The sequence below is a fragment of the Triturus cristatus genome, chromosome 9 (genome assembly GCF_964204655.1).
Source record: "Triturus cristatus chromosome 9, aTriCri1.1, whole genome shotgun sequence".
In the NCBI taxonomy this organism is placed as follows: Eukaryota; Metazoa; Chordata; class Amphibia; order Caudata; family Salamandridae; genus Triturus; species Triturus cristatus.
In genome coordinates this window covers 20525516-20544765 of record NC_140592.1, presented here as the reverse complement: position 1 = coordinate 20544765, position 19250 = coordinate 20525516, and the positions used below count along the sequence as shown (strand labels likewise).

At 48.6% G+C, this 19250-nt stretch overlaps 1 protein-coding gene across 9 annotated transcripts in view; it reads right to left on the bottom strand.

Moving 5' to 3' along the window:
* The window catches only part of SETD5 (SET domain containing 5), a 351936-nt gene that overhangs the window by 136944 nt on the left and 195742 nt on the right, over positions 1 to 19250 (bottom strand). For all 9 annotated transcript variants that reach the window (XM_085624253.1, XM_085624258.1, XM_085624255.1 and 6 more), the window contains 3 exons: positions 16404 to 16661; positions 13316 to 13639; positions 12830 to 13072 (listed from right to left, as the gene is read on the bottom strand). In XM_085624253.1, coding sequence (XP_085480379.1) covers positions 12830 to 13072; positions 13316 to 13639; positions 16404 to 16661 — 825 coding nt within the window. The remainder of the gene's footprint in view (positions 1 to 12829; positions 13073 to 13315; positions 13640 to 16403; positions 16662 to 19250) is intronic.

Below are 19250 nucleotides of genomic sequence, written 5' to 3'. Positions count from 1 at the left end.
GGGCAGCCTCAGAGCAGACGTGGATTGTAAGTTAGCTGTAAGGGGGCATCTCTAAGATGCCCTCTGTGGTGCTTAGTACATTAAATCCTACACTGGCATCAGTGTGGGTTCAATGTGCTGAGAAGTTTGATACCAAACTTCCCAGGCTTCAGTGTTGCCAATATGGTGCTGTGGAGCTCGTGTTTGACAAGCTCTCAGCACCATGTACTCTTAAATGACAGCACTGCACTTACAGTGCCCAGGAATGGACCCGGGTACTGTAGGGGCACAGGGCTCCTGCTCCTGTGCCCACACCATAGGCGTAATGCACCCAGCTAGAGGGGTGGCTGACATATGCCTTGGCAGTGTAGGTGATGGGCATGGGACACAGTGATGTGTGCCATGTCGACTCTTTGTTTTGTCCTGCACCCAGACACTCAGCCTGCAAGGGCAGTGTGTGTGTAAGGGTACAGGGCCTCTGAGGGTGGCACAATGAGTGCTGCAGCCCTTAGAGGCCTTCCCTGGCCACAAGGCCCTGGGTACCTAGGGTACCATTTACTAGGGGCTGACATGTGGCTAGGGTTTGCCAATTTGGAGTTTGTGTGGTTTAAGGAAGGAACATAGGCCCTGGGCACCTGATTGGCAGGAACCCAGGGTACACTCAATCGAAGTACATTCAGCAATTTAGCAAAAAGTGGGGGCATGCCATGCAAGAAAGATGGCACTTTCTCACAAGCGGGCCTTTGAAGCACCCTCTTCGAGAACCCTGCCCATCCTGAGAAAGGAGGCATGGCATGTCTGCCCAGGATGCGTCTCTACCCAGGGGTCCAAAAACCTGTCTGGTGGTGGTAGATGGCTGGGAGCCAGTGTGAGAAAGTGCCATCTTTCTTGCATGGTATGCCCCCACTTTTTGCTAAATTGCTGAATGTACTTCGATTGAGTGTACCCTGGGTTCCTGCCAATCAGGTGCCCAGGGCCTATGTTCCTTCCTTAAACCACACAAACTCCAAATTGGCAAACCCTAGCCACATGTCAGCCCCTAGTAAATGGTACCCTAGGTACCCAGGGCCTTGTGACCAGGGAAGGCCTCTAAGGGCTGCAGCACTCATTGTGCCACCCTCAGAGGCCCTGTACCCTTACACACACACACTGCCCTTGCAGGCTGAGTGTCTGGGTGCAGGACAAAACAAAGAGTCGACATGGCACACATCACTGTGTACCATGCCCATCACCTACACTGCCAAGGCATATGTCAGCCACCCCTCTAGCTGGGTGCATTACGCCTATGGTGTGGGCACAGGAGCAGGAGCCCTGTGCCCCTACAGTACCCGGGTCCATTCCTGGGCACTGTAAGTGCAGTGCTGTCATTTAAGAATACATGGTGCTGAGAGCTTGTCAAACACGAGCTCCACAGCACCATATTGGCAACACTGAAGCCTGGGAAGTTTGGTATCAAACTTCTCAGCACATTGAACCCACACTGATGCCAGTGTAGGATTTAATGTACTAAGCACCCCAGAGGGCATCTTAGAAGATGCCCCCTTACAGCTAACTTGCAATCCACGTCTGCTCTGAGGCTGCCCAGGCTGCCACACAGCAGACACGTTGCTGGACCCCTGGGTGGGAGAGCCCCTGCTCTCCCGGGCCTGCAACAATGCACATCCTGGGTGAGGTGAGAAATCTCCTCCCCCAGGATGAGCAAAGGGAAGCTTCAAAGGCATGCCGCCAGTTGGAGTTTCCCCAGGCCACTGCAACCCCCCACTCTGGCGGGAAGCTTGGCCGGAAACCCCATACAAGGACAGGGGATGTGCCAGCCTGCCCACCCCACCCCTCAGGTGGGGGAGGCGAGGTGAAGCACATCTCCGGGCTCTCGCCATCTTGAAGATGGGAGGCCCTACCCTATCAGGATTAGGCTACTGCCCCCCTCCCACAGGAGAGAGGCAGGATAGGGGGTGTACCCACCCCAGGACAAGGACCCATTGGTCCCTGGCCTTCACCTACCTGTAACGCCCCTAAATCTAGTATTTAGGGGCCCCCTGAACCTTCCTTCCTCAGATTCCAGATAGAAAAACGACAAGAAGAGCAAGAAGAACAAAGACCTGCCCTGCAGCTGCTAAAAAGAGAAGAAGACACCAACTGCTTTGGCCCCAGCCCTACCGGCCTGTCGACTCTCGAACCTGCACCAGCGCGGCATCCCACGTGGCCAGCAACCTCACCAACCCCGGAGGACCTGGCTACCTTTTAGCTCTAAGCCCCTGGGACTCCCACGAGTAGAGGCTCTACTCAAGAAACCTACTTGCTATCCCTGGCACCAGCCCGGGACCGCGGACCCAACACACTCTGCACCAGCCAAGCCTGGCCAGTGCCGGAGTGGACAAAGACCCAGAGGACGACCCCACGGCGACTGTGACCCAGAGTCCGGCACCCAAGGACCCCCCTCGACATCCCGGAAGAAGCCTGCAGCCTCAGAACCAAGTGCCACCCCAGCCGCGATCAACCAGAGGGTAAGATTCCCGACGTCAAAAAGCACCCCTGCACCCGGCGCCCTGCGACCCCCTGTGCCCAATCCTGGGGTACCCACCTAACCTACAACTACCCAACTTACCTCTCGAAGTGGTGGTGGCACCTGAAACATCCTCGTCCCCGAGCCTGCAGCCTCTTTCCAAACCGGAACATTCCCATTGATTTCCATTGAGCGCCCTAAGGCTCAAAAGCACCCTGCACCCAGCCGCCCGAGTGGCCCTGGCAGTGCCCTCTCTACTCTAACCTACTTCCCCACTTGCCCTGAGTAAGTGACCAGGAGCCCAGCTCCCACAGCCGCGTGGCTTGCCAGACAGCAGCCACCAACCAAGGCCCCCCTATCCCTCATAGGATAACATTGGGCCCAACTCTCTCTGCACCCGGCCGTCCTGAAACCGCTGAGGGTGAACCAACTGTACCTATCTGACACTGGGGGACCCCTGAGTCCATGCCCGGAATTTCAACACTACCAGTCGAGTACTTACCCTTAAACCGCTAACTTCATTTTCCTCATAGGGTAACATTGACTGGCTTTTTCTTCAAAAATCTTCTAAGTGTGAACTTTTCAAAACTGCAAAAATTCACCAAAAATCAGCCAAGTGACAAAAACGAATTTACTCACCTGCTCCTAGGTGAGCTCCCAGTGCTGGATCTTGGTGCCCAGCCCTGACTCTGAAAAGTGTTCACAACTATACTTACTTCTAACTCATTTTTCTCCCATAGGAAACCATTGTCTGCTTTTCTGTGAAATTTCTTCTAAGTGTCTACTTTTGCAAATTTGAAATATTCTTTTAAAATCGTACCATTTCTGCAAACGAAATTACTTACCTGCTTTTGATAAGGACCCCAGTCCTGGGTCTAGGCACCCAGTCCTGGATTACTAAAGTAACGATAAAGTACTCTACCTGCAATTTGAATTTCTTGCCATAGAGATCCATTGAATGTTTTCTGTGAAATATTTTCTAAGTGCTAACTTTTGAAATAGCTAAATATTATCTAAAAATCATTACAGTTATTAAGTCGACTTTCTTCACTTGATTCTGAATACTGACCCCAGGCTGGTTCTAGGATCCAGACCTGGAATTCCAAAAGTAATCTGAAAAGTAATTTATTACAAATAACCTGAATTTACCATTGAGCTCAATGCATTGTTATGTTTAGGAAATAGGATTGTTTATTGCAACCAACTGTGACTGTTTACACAAATTTATTGCTTGAAACAAAAGTATTTATATTCAACCTCTCATTCTGAGAAAGTATATTTTTACCCCCTTGTGGTTCTAAAAATAAAACAAGCATATATTTTATATATACAAATCATTGGCCTAGAGTTCAGTTATTGAGTGTGTGAAACCATTTGCTGACTGAGTGTGTACAATAAATGCTTTACACTGTCCTCTGGTACTGCCTTACTGCTCGACCAAGCTACCACTTTTGAGAGTAAGGTCATACCTAACTTTGACCTCTATCAGCCTCTGGGGGACTGTGGACTCTGTACACCCTGTACCTATTAGGGAACAGTATATACAGAGCCACTTTCTCACATTGGTGGATCAGCGGTGGGATACAAACTTGCATTTGTTGGACTACTTGGTTACCATCTGATCACACGACAGAACTCTTAAAAATTGCCTTTAGAATTCTGATTGGTTTTTCCAAAATTACTAAAAGTCTTGCTAGGGCCTTGCTTAAGTCCCATTAGAATTTTAGAAAAATAAAAGTCACTATAGTCAGGGTAGAGGGTTAGAACTGTCAGGTTAGAATGTCTCAAACAAACCCAGCTATTAGTGATAATAATAACATGGACCTGGTGGAGGAGCTCGACCTCACACCTTACTTACACTTGTCTTTCAAGGAATTGAGGTCCTTATGTAAACTCAAAAATTTACAAATGGGTCAGCATCCATCCAAACAAGGGCTCCAGGAGCTCCTGGCTGAGTATGCTAAAGACCACCCATCTGAACATGGTGATGGCCAGTCAGATGAGGAAAGGGAAACAGGGGAGGAGGACAGCAACCTCCCCATACTATTCCCTAGGGAGGAGATGGCACCCATACCCTCCAACTCAAGACATAGCATCTGGGCACCTAGAGACCACACAGGTGGCTCTGGTCCCAGAGACAACACTGGGGGACCCCCCAGTGAAGAGGACAGCCTTGTGAGGCTGGCCAAAAGAATAGATCTAGAGTCCAGGCTCCTGGCTCTAGAAAAGGAAAGGAGAGAGATGGGTTTAGCACCCATCAATGGTGGCAGCAATAATAAAAACAAGGATAGGGAGGAAACTTCTGACCTTAAAATCCCCAAAGGGATTGTCCCTAAATTTGAGGAAGGTGATGATATCACCAAATGGTTCACAGCCTTTGAGAGGGCTTGTGATATCAGGAAAGTAAAGAAACCTCTCTGGGGGGCACTCCTGTGGGAACTGTTCTCTGGTAACTGCAGGGACAGGCTTCTGACTCTCTCTGGGCCAGAAGCAGGATCCTATGACCTCATGAAGAAAGCTCTGATTGAGGGATTTGGATTCACCACTGAGGAGTATAGAATTAGATTCAGGGGGGCTCACAAAACCCAGACCCAGTCCTGGATTGATTTTGTAGATTTCTCAGTGAAGACACTGGATGGTTGGTTAGCTGGACATGGTGTGCAGGATTTTACTGGTTTGTACAATTTATTCATGAAGGAACATATTTTGAGTAACTGCACAAATGAAAAGTTGCATCAGCATTTGGTAGACCTAGGTCTAATTTCTCCCCAAGAATTGGGAAAGAAGGCGGACCACTGGGTCAAGACTAGGGTGACCAAGACAACCACTGGGGGTGACCAAAAGAAGGTGGTCACAAAACCTCCCCAGGGGAAAGGTGGTGAGAATCCCCAAGATAAAAAGTCTGAGTCTTCCAAAGGGCCCCAAAAACCTGTTCAGGTGGGTGGGACCCAAACTACTCCCTATGTGCCCCAACCATATAGGGGGAAGAACTTTGATCCCTTAAAGGCCTTTTGTAATACCTGTAAGAAGCAGGGACACCTAACTGTATCTTGCCCCCAAAACAAAGCCCCTAAGGCACCCAGTACAGCCACTCCTGGGGCAGCAAGTATACAAATGGGATCAGAGGTGTACCCTGAGCAAATCTGGGAACACACTGAAGCAAGTTTAGTCTCCTTGGGAGAAGTGGAGTTTGCCACTGTGGCTGTGTGGCCCCCCAACTTGAAGAAATACTTACAGTACCCCTGGGTGAATGGAACTAGGGTAGAAGCTCTGAGGGATACAGGTGCCAGTGTCACTATGGTGAAAGACACACTGGTTTCCCCTGAGCAATACTTGATTGGGAAGTCTTACCCAGTCACCAACGCTGACAGTGTCACCACTAGTCATCCCATGGCCATGGTAACATTAGGCTGGGGGGGGGGTTACTGGCCTGAAACAGGTAGTGGTCTCTCCAAAGTTGCCAGCTGCATGTCTGCTTGGAAATGATCTGGAAACCTCAGCCTGGGCTGAGGTTGAGTTAAAGGCCCATGCAGCCATGCTGGGCATCCCTGAATTGGTGTGTGTGCAAACCAGAGCACAGAGCAAGAGGAAGGGTGAAAAAGTAGGTTTGGAGCCTGGAATAATGGCCCAACCAACCAAGAGGAAGGGCAAGAAGACTGGGGGACCAGCTTCTGTACAGCCAAACACTCAGAACCCCTCTCCCCCTGGAGAGGATGTAGATACCTCTGAGGGAACTGAGTCCATGGAGCTTGACCCTTACCAGGTTGAACTCTTGGGCCCAGGGGGACCCTCTAGGGAAGAGCTGTGCCAGGGTCAGCAAGACTGTCCCACTCTTGAAAGCCTGAGACAACAAGCTGCTTCAGAAGCCAGGGGAGATGTCAGTGGTACCCATAGAGCTTATTGGGAAGAGGGATTACTGTATGCTGAGGCAAGAGACCCCACTCCTGGAGCCACCAGGAGGGTGGTAGTGCCACAGAAGTACAGGGAGTTCCTCCTAACTTTGGCTCATGACATCCCCCTAGCTGGACATCTGGGGCAATCCAAAACTTGGGAAAGGTTAGTGAGTCACTTTTACTGGCCCCAGATGCACCAAAAGGTGAAGGAGTTTGTCAGCTCCTGTGTTACCTGTCAGGCCAGTGGCAAGACAGGTGGCCACCCAAAGGCCCCCCTCATTCCACTACCAGTGGTGGGGGTCCCCTTTGAAAGGGTAGGTGTGGACATTGTGGGTCCACTCGAACCTCCCACAGCCTCAGGGAACAAATTCATTCTAGTAGTAGTGGATCATGCTACTAGGTACCCTGAAGCCATTCCACTTAGGGCTACTACAGCTCCTGCAGTAGCCAAGGCCCTCCTGGGTGTCTTCACCAGGGTGGGTTTTCCTAAGGAGGTGGTTTCAGACAGAGGTTCCAACTTCATGTCTGCTTACCTAACACACATGTGGAAAGAGTGTGGAGTGCAGTACAAGTTTACTACACCCTACCACCCACAAACCAATGGCCTTGTTGAGAGGTTCAACAAGACATTGAAAGGTATGATCATGGGACTCCCTGAGAAACTCAAAAGGAGGTGGGATGTCCTGTTACCATGCCTGCTTTTCGCCTACAGGGAAGTGCCACAGAAGGGAGTAGGTTTCTCACCCTTTGAACTTCTGTTTGGTCATCCTGTAAGGGGACCACTGTGTCTTGTAAAGGAGGGCTGGGAGAGGCCTCTTCAAGAACCCAAACAGGACATAGTGGACTATGTGCTTGGCCTAAGGTCCAGAATGGCTGAGTATATGGAAAAAGCATCCAAGAACCTTGAGGCCAGCCAGGAGCTCCAGAAGCACTGGTATGACCAAAAAGCTGCACTGGTTGAATTTCAACCAGGGCAACAGGTGTGGGTTTTGGAGCCAGTGGCACCAAGGGCTCTCCAAGACAAATGGAGTGGCCCTTACCCTATCCTAGAGAGAAAGAGTGAGGTCACCTATCTAGTTGACCTGGGCACTAGCAGGACACCCAAAAGGGTCATCCATGTGAACCGCCTTAAACTCTACAATGATAGGGCTGACATCACCATGCTGATGGTGACTGATGAAGAACAGGAAGCAGAGAGTGAGCCACTCCCTGACCTCCTATCCTACAGCCCAAAAGATGGGTCAGTAGATGGTGTGATTTTCTCAGACACCCTCTCTGCCCAACAGCAGACTGACTGCAAGCAAGTCTTGCAACAATATGCTAGCCTCTTTTCCCTGACCCCTGGTCTGACAAGCTGGTGTACCCATGATGTGGACACTGGTGACAGTGCACCTGTCAAGAACAAAATCTATCGACAGTCAGATCAAGTCAAGGAAAGCATCAAAGCTGAGGTCAGCAAGATGCTGGAGTTAGGGGTCATTGAGCCTTCAGAGAGCCCCTGGGCTAGCCCAGTAGTTCTGGTCCCCAAACCTCATCAACAGGGTGAAAAGAGAGAGATGAGGTTCTGTGTGGACTATAGAGGGCTCAACTCTGTCACCAAGACAGATGCTCACCCTATCCCAAGAGCAGATGAACTGATAGACAAATTGGGGGCTGCCAAATTTCTCAGTACCTTTGACTTAACTGCAGGGTACTGGCAGATTGGCATGGCCCCAGGAGCAAAAGAAAAGACAGCATTCTCCACCCCTGATGGGCATTATCAGTTTACTGTGATGCCCTTTGGGTTAAAGAATGCCCCTGCCACCTTCCAGAGGTTGGTGAACCATGTCCTGGCTGGGTTGGAGTCCTTTAGTGCAGCTTATCTTGATGATATTGCTGTCTTTAGCTCCACCTGGCAGGATCACCTGATCCACCTTGGGAAGGTTTTAGAGGCTCTGCAGAGTGCAGGTCTCACTATCAAAGCATCCAAATGCCAGATAGGGCAGGGCACTGTGGTGTACTTGGGCCACCTTGTAGGTGGAGGCCAGGTACAGCCCTTACAACCCAAAATCCAGGCCATCATGGACTGGATAGCTCCAACAACCCAGACCCAAGTCAGGGCATTCCTTGGCTTGACTGGGTACTACAGGAGGTTTGTGAAGGGGTATGGGTCCATTGTGACCCCCCTCACAGAACTCACCTCCAAGAAAATGCCCAAGAAAGTTAACTGGACAGTTAGTTGTCAAAAGGCTTTTGACACCCTAAAAGAAGCAATGTGCTCAGCACCAATTCTAAAAGCTCCAGATTATGCCAAGAAGTTCATAGTGCAGACTGATGCCTCTGAGCTAGGGATAGGAGCGGTCCTATCCCAGACCAATGATGAAGGCCAAGACCAACCTGTTGCTTTTATAAGCAGAAGACTACTCCCTAGAGAGCAGCGTTGGAGTGCCATTGAGAGGGAGGCCTTTGCTGTGGTTTGGTCCCTGAAGAAGCTGAGGCCATACTTGTTTGGCACTCACTTCCTAGTTCAAACTGACCACAGACCTCTCAGATGGCTAATGCAGATGAAAGGGGAAAATCCAAAACTACTGAGGTGGTCCATCTCCCTACAGGGAATGGACTTTGAAGTGGAACACAGACCAGGGACTGCCCATGCCAATGCAGATGGACTTTCCAGGTTCTTCCACTTAGACAATGAAGACTCCATAGGACAAGGTTAGTCTCATCACCTTTCGTTTGGGGGGGGGTTGTGTGAGAAAGTGCCATCTTTCTTGCATGGTATGCCCCCACTTTTTGCTAAATTGCTGAATGTACTTCGATTGAGTGTACCCTGGGTTCCTGCCAATCAGGTGCCCAGGGCCTATGTTCCTTCCTTAAACCACACAAACTCCAAATTGGCAAACCCTAGCCACATGTCAGCCCCTAGTAAATGGTACCCTAGGTACCCAGGGCCTTGTGACCAGGGAAGGCCTCTAAGGGCTGCAGCACTCATTGTGCCACCCTCAGAGGCCCTGTACCCTTACACACACACACACTGCCCTTGCAGGCTGAGTGTCTGGGTGCAGGACAAAACAAAGAGTCGACATGGCACACATCACTGTGTACCATGCCCATCACCTACACTGCCAAGGCATATGTCAGCCACCCCTCTAGCTGGGTGCATTACGCCTATGGTGTGGGCACAGGAGCAGGAGCCCTGTGCCCCTACAGTACCCGGGTCCATTCCTGGGCACTGTAAGTGCAGTGCTGTCATTTAAGAATACATGGTGCTGAGAGCTTGTCAAACACGAGCTCCACAGCACCATATTGGCAACACTGAAGCCTGGGAAGTTTGGTATCAAACTTCTCAGCACATTGAACCCACACTGATGCCAGTGTAGGATTTAATGTACTAAGCACCCCAGAGGGCATCTTAGAAGATGCCCCCTTACAGCTAACTTGCAATCCACGTCTGCTCTGAGGCTGCCCAGGCTGCCACACAGCAGACACGTTGCTGGACCCCTGGGTGGGAGAGCCCCTGCTCTCCCGGGCCTGCAACAATGCACATCCTGGGTGAGGTGAGAAATCTCCTCCCCCAGGATGAGCAAAGGGAAGCTTCAAAGGCATGCCGCCAGTTGGAGTTTCCCCAGGCCACTGCAACCCCCCACTCTGGCGGGAAGCTTGGCCGGAAACCCCATACAAGGACAGGGGATGTGCCAGCCTGCCCACCCCACCCCTCAGGTGGGGGAGGCGAGGTGAAGCACATCTCCGGGCTCTCGCCATCTTGAAGATGGGAGGCCCTACCCTATCAGGATTAGGCTACTGCCCCCCTCCCACAGGAGAGAGGCAGGATAGGGGGTGTACCCACCCCAGGACAAGGACCCATTGGTCCCTGGCCTTCACCTACCTGTAACGCCCCTAAATCTAGTATTTAGGGGCCCCCTGAACCTTCCTTCCTCAGATTCCAGATAGAAAAACGACAAGAAGAGCAAGAAGAACAAAGACCTGCCCTGCAGCTGCTAAAAAGAGAAGAAGACACCAACTGCTTTGGCCCCAGCCCTACCGGCCTGTCGACTCTCGAACCTGCACCAGCGCGGCATCCCACGTGGCCAGCAACCTCACCAACCCCGGAGGACCTGGCTACCTTTTAGCTCTAAGCCCCTGGGACTCCCACGAGTAGAGGCTCTACTCAAGAAACCTACTTGCTATCCCTGGCACCAGCCCGGGACCGCGGACCCAACACACTCTGCACCAGCCAAGCCTGGCCAGTGCCGGAGTGGACAAAGACCCAGAGGACGACCCCACGGGGACTGTGACCCAGAGTCCGGCACCCAAGGACCCCCCTCGACATCCCGGAAGAAGCCTGCAGCCTCAGAACCAAGTGCCACCCCAGCCGCGATCAACCAGAGGGTAAGATTCCCGACGTCAAAAGGCACCCCTGCACCCGGCGCCCTGCGACCCCCTGTGCCCAATCCTGGGGTACCCACCTAACCTACAACTACCCAACTTACCTCTCGAAGTGGTGGTGGCACCTGAAACATCCTCGTCCCCGAGCCTGCAGCCTCTTTCCAAACCGGAACATTCCCATTGATTTCCATTGAGCGCCCTAAGGCTCAAAAGCACCCTGCACCCAGCCGCCCGAGTGGCCCTGGCAGTGCCCTCTCTACTCTAACCTACTTCCCCACTTGCCCTGAGTAAGTGACCAGGAGCCCAGCTCCCACAGCCGCGTGGCTTGCCAGACAGCAGCCACCAACCAAGGCCCCCCTATCCCTCATAGGATAACATTGGGCCCAACTCTCTCTGCACCCGGCCGTCCTGAAACCGCTGAGGGTGAACCAACTGTACCTATCTGACACTGGGGGACCCGAGTCCATGCCCGGAATTTCAACACTACCAGTCGAGTACTTACCCTTAAACCGCTAACTTCATTTTCCTCATAGGGTAACATTGACTGGCTTTTTCTTCAAAAATCTTCTAAGTGTGAACTTTTCAAAACTGCAAAAATTCACCAAAAATCAGCCAAGTGACAAAAACGAATTTACTCACCTGCTCCTAGGTGAGCTCCCAGTGCTGGATCTTGGTGCCCAGCCCTGACTCTGAAAAGTGTTCACAACTATACTTACTTCTAACTCATTTTTCTCCCATAGGAAACCATTGTCTGCTTTTCTGTGAAATTTCTTCTAAGTGTCTACTTTTGCAAATTTGAAATATTCTTTTAAAATCGTACCATTTCTGCAAACGAAATTACTTACCTGCTTTTGATAAGGACCCCAGTCCTGGGTCTAGGCACCCAGTCCTGGATTACTAAAGTAACGATAAAGTACTCTACCTGCAATTTGAATTTCTTGCCATAGAGATCCATTGAATGTTTTCTGTGAAATATTTTCTAAGTGCTAACTTTTGAAATAGCTAAATATTATCTAAAAATCATTACAGTTATTAAGTCGACTTTCTTCACTTGATTCTGAATACTGACCCCAGGCTGGTTCTAGGATCCAGACCTGGAATTCCAAAAGTAATCTGAAAAGTAATTTATTACAAATAACCTGAATTTACCATTGAGCTCAATGCATTGTTATGTTTAGGAAATAGGATTGTTTATTGCAACCAACTGTGACTGTTTACACAAATTTATTGCTTGAAACAAAAGTATTTATATTCAACCTCTCATTCTGAGAAAGTATATTTTTACCCCCTTGTGGTTCTAAAAATAAAACAAGCATATATTTTATATATACAAATCATTGGCCTAGAGTTCAGTTATTGAGTGTGTGAAACCATTTGCTGACTGAGTGTGTACAATAAATGCTTTACACTGTCCTCTGGTACTGCCTTACTGCTCGACCAAGCTACCACTTTTGAGAGTAAGGTCATACCTAACTTTGACCTCTATCAGCCTCTGGGGGACTGTGGACTCTGTACACCCTGTACCTATTAGGGAACAGTATATACAGAGCCACTTTCTCACAGCCAGTCAGCAACCACACCAGAGTTGGTCATTTTTCAGGTAGCATCTCTAAGATGTCATCTTTGAGCATTTTACATTAAATACAACACTGGCAGTATGGGTTAATGTGCTGGGAAGTTTGATACAAACCTCCCAAACTTCAGTAAAGCCATTATGGAGCTGTGGCGTTTGTGTAGACAAACTCCCAGCCCATGTACTCAAAATGGTTTCACTGCACTTACGTCTGTGAATGGCACAGACACTGTAGTGGCATATTGCTTTTGCAGCTATGCCTTTACCTGGGTATGGTGCATCCTGTCTTTAGGGCTGTAATGTGAAGTCATAAGGGGGCATAAGTTCTAGTTAGCTCAAGTAACTTTAACTGCTGAATTTTTTTCAGAACACACACATTTTAATAATGTTTTTACACACATCCCCACAAATGATTTGCATGCTTTGAATATAGGTTATGAGTACAAGCCCCCTCAGCAATGCACACACGTCAACAAACATGAGAAATGCAGAAAGATGCTGAAGACACATATTCACCTTTTTGCAGGAGCCATAGGTACCATCCACTAAGAAAGGTCGCCTACGTCGTTCAGGGATAAATGGCGATCCAAAGCGGATGTAGTGCTTGGGGGTTGTGCAGATTAAAGGAGAGTGGCTTAGGCCAGGCAGCATGTTAAGGGTTGTTGCAAGAACTGTGGGATCTGTGGTGATGCGCAATGGACACTCAATGGGGCAATCCGGCTTCTCTGCCTTGTCATTCAGCCATTCTGTAACTAAATACTGAGAGAGAAAGGACAACATTAGAGGAAGACCCAATGTTTCACACGGGTCAAAATATCTAGATGGAATCCAGGACATCAGAACTAGCATGACAATGTGACTAAAGAAAAAGAGCAGAGGGACGGTATCAACGGGAGCAGAAATTGTCTTAAAATGGCCACAGAATAGGAGTCAATCAGGTCAATAACATATGCTCAGTGTTTTGTCAACATGGTTTTCCCGCTGAGAGAACAATCAACGCACCTTTTTCGTTTTTGGAACCTTCATAGCAGATCGGTTAGCCTGGGGTCCCGCCACTAAGGATGTCGCAGTCTCTGCACCTGGTAATTGCCCACTTCCTCCCACTCCCTCCATGCTGCTAGTCTCTGCTGCGGCTGGATCCACAGTCGTGCCCCCCTCATCTGCAACAATCTGGTCTGGCTCAGGCTGCTGGGAGACTGCCTGCTGTTTCTGCCGTCTTAATCTCTGTGCAGAGTTGCTGCGGTATCGGGACATTCTGCTCTTGGGCCTGGGCCGGGTAGACTTTGCTGGGCCTGGTTTAGGCGTCAGTTTTTCAGCCGCAGCCTCCTAAATGGACAAAAATTGTAATCAAAACAGATAGCACTGGATATAAAAGGCTTTACTTTGATCTTCGTGAAAGGATTCTGTAGCAAGACACCTACGTGATGCAGACAGTCACCGCGATACAGAACATGAAAGGATATATATGTTTATTTGTATAGTAAAGATCTAGCCCTTAGGTCATTTGACAAATTAAGATGCAACAAACAGGGAACTAAAAGAGCACAGATACACACATATATACAAATGAGACATTAGCAGAATTCAACAAAGCTTCTAGCCAACTTGTTTCTCGAACACTTGAGTAGCAGCTATTTAAGACCAGTACCAACCCGGGACATGCTAGGTATCTTGCCCCTTCAGTGTCCCGTCGCTGACAAATTTACTAGTTCATCACATGCACCATTGTAGAGAAAGTTAACGGCATGTATTAAAGATCACACGAAAAGTACTGTCAATAGCAGGGAAAAAAAATCTTTCATCCAGAAACACTGATTTTGTAATTTGATTCATATTCAGCGCACGCTAAAAAACAAAAAAGCCTACTGGACGTTCACACAAGGGCATGACAATGCCACAGACAGGGCACTGGAACATCGACATTCCTGCATGTGGTCCTTCAGGAAAATAGGTGGTTGAAAAAAAAAAAAAAAGTGAATATAATCCATTTCACATTAGGAAAACTATTAGAGGAAATGGACTGGAAGGTGCTGCACTACATGCTTTCCTACGATTTCTCCAAAAAAGAGAACATTACACAAACACACTCGGGAACCACTCCTCTGACCTTCCTATTTGCAAATAAAGGGGCTTGAGATGCAAATTCGTCAGTGTCACTTCACTTCTAGCATTATGCTCAGCTAACAAATGCATACACGACTGGTGCTGGATATACGATTAATCACCTACATACCAAGGGTTTAGGCTCGCTCAAAAATAGCCAAGGAACTAGAACATGATATCAAAAAATAATTTGACTTTAAAAAGGCAGACAAAAATGTTTCCTATGTAGACCAAACAAAAATAAGCCACTCTGGCCGGTCACAAACTGGCATTAATTTGAAACTGCCTTCACTAGGAGGAATCCCCTTTATTTCCCCTCACCATTATTTCTAACACCAAACCTCCCCCGTGTATGAAACTGGGTTTTTGTTGCAGTCCCCTCGCTTTTGCCTGGTATTTGATGCAACTTTGACTGAAGTACACTAGGTTCCTGCTATCCAGGTACCCAGTCCCAGTGTTCTTTCTCCAAAACTGTGTAACTATTTCCTCCAAATGGCAAAAGCTTTAGCACCTCCTGCAAGTCTCTAGTAAGTGGTAACCCTGGTACCTAGGGCCTGAAGAACTAAAGAGAGCCCCTAAAGGCTGCAGCACAAATTGTGCCACCCTAGGGGATCCCTCACCAAGCACATGCAAGACTGCCATTGCAGGCTCCTTATCTTGGTGCAGACAAAAGTAAACTCATGACCTATCGCACATCCTTGTGTGACAAGTCCCTACCACTGAATATAATATTTATAAGTCACTCCCTACAGCAGGTTTAACAGTCCTAAGGCAGGGTGCTGAATATTACATGTGAGGACATACTTGCATGAGCAGGTATCCCCTGTGCTGGTCAGCTCTTTTACTGTCGTCGCTCTGATATGGACTATTTTACCCGCTGTTATAGGCGCCTTGACGAATTCGCCAGAACTGTCAATTTAAAAAGCTAACACTGAACCCACTGCACCTTCCATGTACCTGGCGTCCGCATAGAGGAAATAAATGTAGGTGCGTCATGCATTTCCCAAGACGTACTTCAGATTTTCCTGCCCCTTACTCCCCACTCCCCCTCCCGGAGAGCCTGGGCTGCACCGCGTCCTGTCCAGCAGCGCTGTCAAAAAAATAAACATGCGGTGAGCACGTGCCAATTCTACACACAGCCAAAAGAAAACCCCCCTTTGTGCATGTATGTTACTGCATGTTCCCCATGAAACACAGCTGTTGCGTTTGAGTGTTACTAGCATGCACAGACCTGAAGCATGCTTGCCAACATTTGGGAACACCCAATGGCAAGAATGTTCTGTAGAAAAGGAGGGTGGATGCCACCTGGCCTTGAGTGAGCCATGGTTAAGCAGGAAGTTAAAAAATAAGTTTTCAAGCATTAACGCTTTAGTTAAAAATAAACAGTATGACACCTCTATTAGTTAATGCACTGTAGTAGTCTGTGTGTGCGTAATCAGACAGCTACATAACTAGTCTGGTCAGAGCAGTGGACAATAGGGATTCGCGCATGTTTATTGCTACACAGTAAGTCTGTCACAGAAAGCACTGAATGAAAGTGAAAGTGATCGCGATGCACTTAATGACCTGTGAAAGACAGATGGCGGCTGCGCACGTGAACGCAAGCGCTAGGCCAGCCAAAGCGTGGGGTAGCACTTTGGAAACCCACCTACTAAATGTCTCGCAGAGCAGCGCATACGCTGGCTCAGCGAGACCTAAAAACCACATCATATACCAGGCAAAATGTGGGGGCTAACCACGTCAAAAGAGGTACTTTCTCACAACTGAGCCACAAAAACAGAGGGCAAACAGTCTAGAAGGTGGCACAATAGGTGTCACAGGCAAGAGAAAAATCAGGCATGGAATCACTAGACCGTTCTATTGCTGCACAAAATCTTTTGTTTAATGAAACACTCAGAACAGACAGTGGACAATATGCTGTAATTAATAGTTATATATAAAAAAAATCTTTCATTACCATGACACACTAAGAACCAGAATGACTTACGCCTGCCTGTGATGACCGCCTCGTGTTCACCCCAACATTGTTCAACGGTGTGGAAGTGGCAGGTGCTGTTGCTGAGGAGTTGTCCTCAGCTTCCTGGCTCTCTGACTTCACCTCGTCTTCAGGTCCAGCAGCCTCCGTGCCTGATGCACATTCCACGTCTGTAGTAGCAGCTTCTGCGGACTGGTCTCTCCTCTTCTTTCTTTTTTCCAGGTTCTCAAATATGTTCATGATGGCTTCAACCTTTCTCTCCTCCCGTGACTAGGTCAAGAAGGTGAGAATTTGAAAACACAAGAGCTTTAGCATGAGACTTCATTGGGGAACACTCCTGACAGAACGTCATGTCTAAAAGAAAATTCTAGACTAGACAAGAAAAAATGTGGGCTGTACAGTATCACTAAAAATACCAATCCTTCAACAAAAAGGAATATGCTACTTACCAGTATGCATCTGTTCTTGGCATGTAGAGCTGCAGATCTATACACTGTGCATAGATCGCCATCTGGTGTTGGGCCCGGATGTTTGCAGTTTGTTTTTCCTCTTGGAAAGTCTTTGGAAGTCACGAGGTTGGTGACTCCTCCTTTGGTTCGTATTGCGCATGGGCTTCGGGTCCATCCTCAGACTGTTTTTCGCCAGCAGGGAAAGATGGAGCGTAGTAATAACAGTAAAGAAACCCATGTGTGTTGTATCTAAATAAGATAGACTGGAACGGATACAGGTAGCCGGGGAGGCGGGTGGGCGTGTATAGATCTGCAGCTCTACATGCCAAGAACAGATGCATACTGGTAAGTGGCATATTCCGTTCGAGGCATATGAGCTGCAGATTATACACTGTGTATAGACTATATAGCAGTAACCAACCCTAGCAGCGACCACCGGCATCCGTTGCAGTTGTTTGGAACAGTGTTTTTAGTACAGCCTGGCCCACACTAGCTTGTTGCTTGGTTTGCACATCTACGCAGTAATGTTTTGTGAAAGTGTGCGGTGTTGACCATGTCGCTGCTTTGCAGATGTCATCTAGTGGTAGGTTTCCTAGAAAAGCCATAGAAGCCCCTATCTTTCTTGTAGAGTGGGCTTTAGGGGGAACAGATAGCGTTCGTTTTGCTTTGTGGTAGCAAATCTGTATGCATTTTACAATCCACATAGCTATCCCGGATTTAGAAATAGGGTTGCCTTTATGTGGTGGGGAAAAGGAAACAAATAGCTGTTTGGTTTTCCTGAAAGGTTGTGTTCTCTGGATGTAGTAAAGTAAAGCCCTTTCAACATCCAGTGTGTGTAAGGCTCTTTCCGCAACTGTTTGGGGTTGCGAGAAAAAGACTGGTAATTCTAGCGACTGGTTTAGATGGAAGGGAGAGATGACTTTGGGTAGAAATTTTGGGTTGGTGCGGAGTACCACCTTGTTCTGATGCATTTGAAGAAAAGGTTCCTGTATGGTGAGTGCTTGTATTTCACTAACCCTTCTAAGGGAAGTGATGGCCACTAGGAATGCTGTTTTACATGTGAGAAATTGCAGCTCACATTTATGTAATGGTTCGAAAGGGAGTCCCATTAGCCTTGTGAGAACTATATTTAAGTTCCAGACAGGTGAGGGTGGTACTCTGGGTGGAATTACTCTTTTGAGGCCTTCCATAAAGGCCTTGATGGCAGGCACCCTGAAAAGTGATAGGTGCTGCCTGTTCTGTAAGTAAGCAGCAATTGCTGCGAGGTGTAACGGAATGGATGTATATGCTAGGTTACACCTTTGTAGATGGAGGAAGTAACATATGATGTGCTGTATGGACACATTTAGAGGGTTGATTGTGTTGTTGTGGCAGTAAACAACAAATCTTTTCCACTTTGCAGCATAGCATGCCCTAGTAGTAGGGCATCTAGCTTCCCTGATAATATTCATGCAATCAGGGGGAAGGTTAAGGTATCCGAATTCTAGGACCTCAGGAGCCAGATCGCAAGGTTGAGCTGAGCTGGGTCTGGGTGCCTGATCTCTCCATGGTTCTGGGTTAGGAGGCATGGTGAGAGGTGTAGCTTTTGGTGTGGTACTACCAAAAGTTCCAGCAGTGTGGTGTACCACGGTTGTCTGGCCTTTGTTGGAGCTACTAGGATCAGTGTTGGGGAATGCTGTTGTAGCTTTCGCACCACTAATGGAATTAGTGGGAGAGGTGGAAAAGCGTATGCAAATTTGCCTGACCAGTTCATCCATATCGCATTGCCTTTGGACAATGGGTGTGGATATCTGGCGGCGAAGCTTGGGCATTTTTTCTTTTCGTGGGTGGCGAATAGGTCTATGTGTGGATGCCCCCACTTCTGAAAGAATGGGTGAAGAACCTGTGGGTGAAGTTCCCACTCGTGGATCTGCTGCGTCTGTCTGCTGAGCAGATCTGCCACGGTGTTTTGGACTCCTAGGACATGTTGGGCCAGGAGAAAGATTTTCTGTGGAATTGCCCATCTCTATATGCTCGGTGCTAATTGAGAGAGCTGTGGAGTGTGTGTGCCCCCCTGTTTTTGAATGTAGTACATGGCAGTCATGTTGTCTGTGCGAATGAGGACTGCCTGCCTGAAATCTGCGTCTGGAAGGATTTTAGGGCTAAGAAGATTGCCAGTAACTCCAAGTGGTTGATGTGGAGTAACTTCTGTTGCGGGAGCTCCCCAGCCGGAGAGCAATGCGTCTGTTATTATTTGTGGAACCGGGTCCAGGAACGGTCGACCTCTGGAAAGGTTTGTGGTGTTCCACCACTGCAGAGAGCGATGAGTGCGACCGTCTACCAACACCAGATCTGTCAGTTGCCCCTGGGCCTGGTTCCACTGGCGTGCTAAGCACTCCTGGAGTGGACGCATCTGGAGTCTTGCATGGGG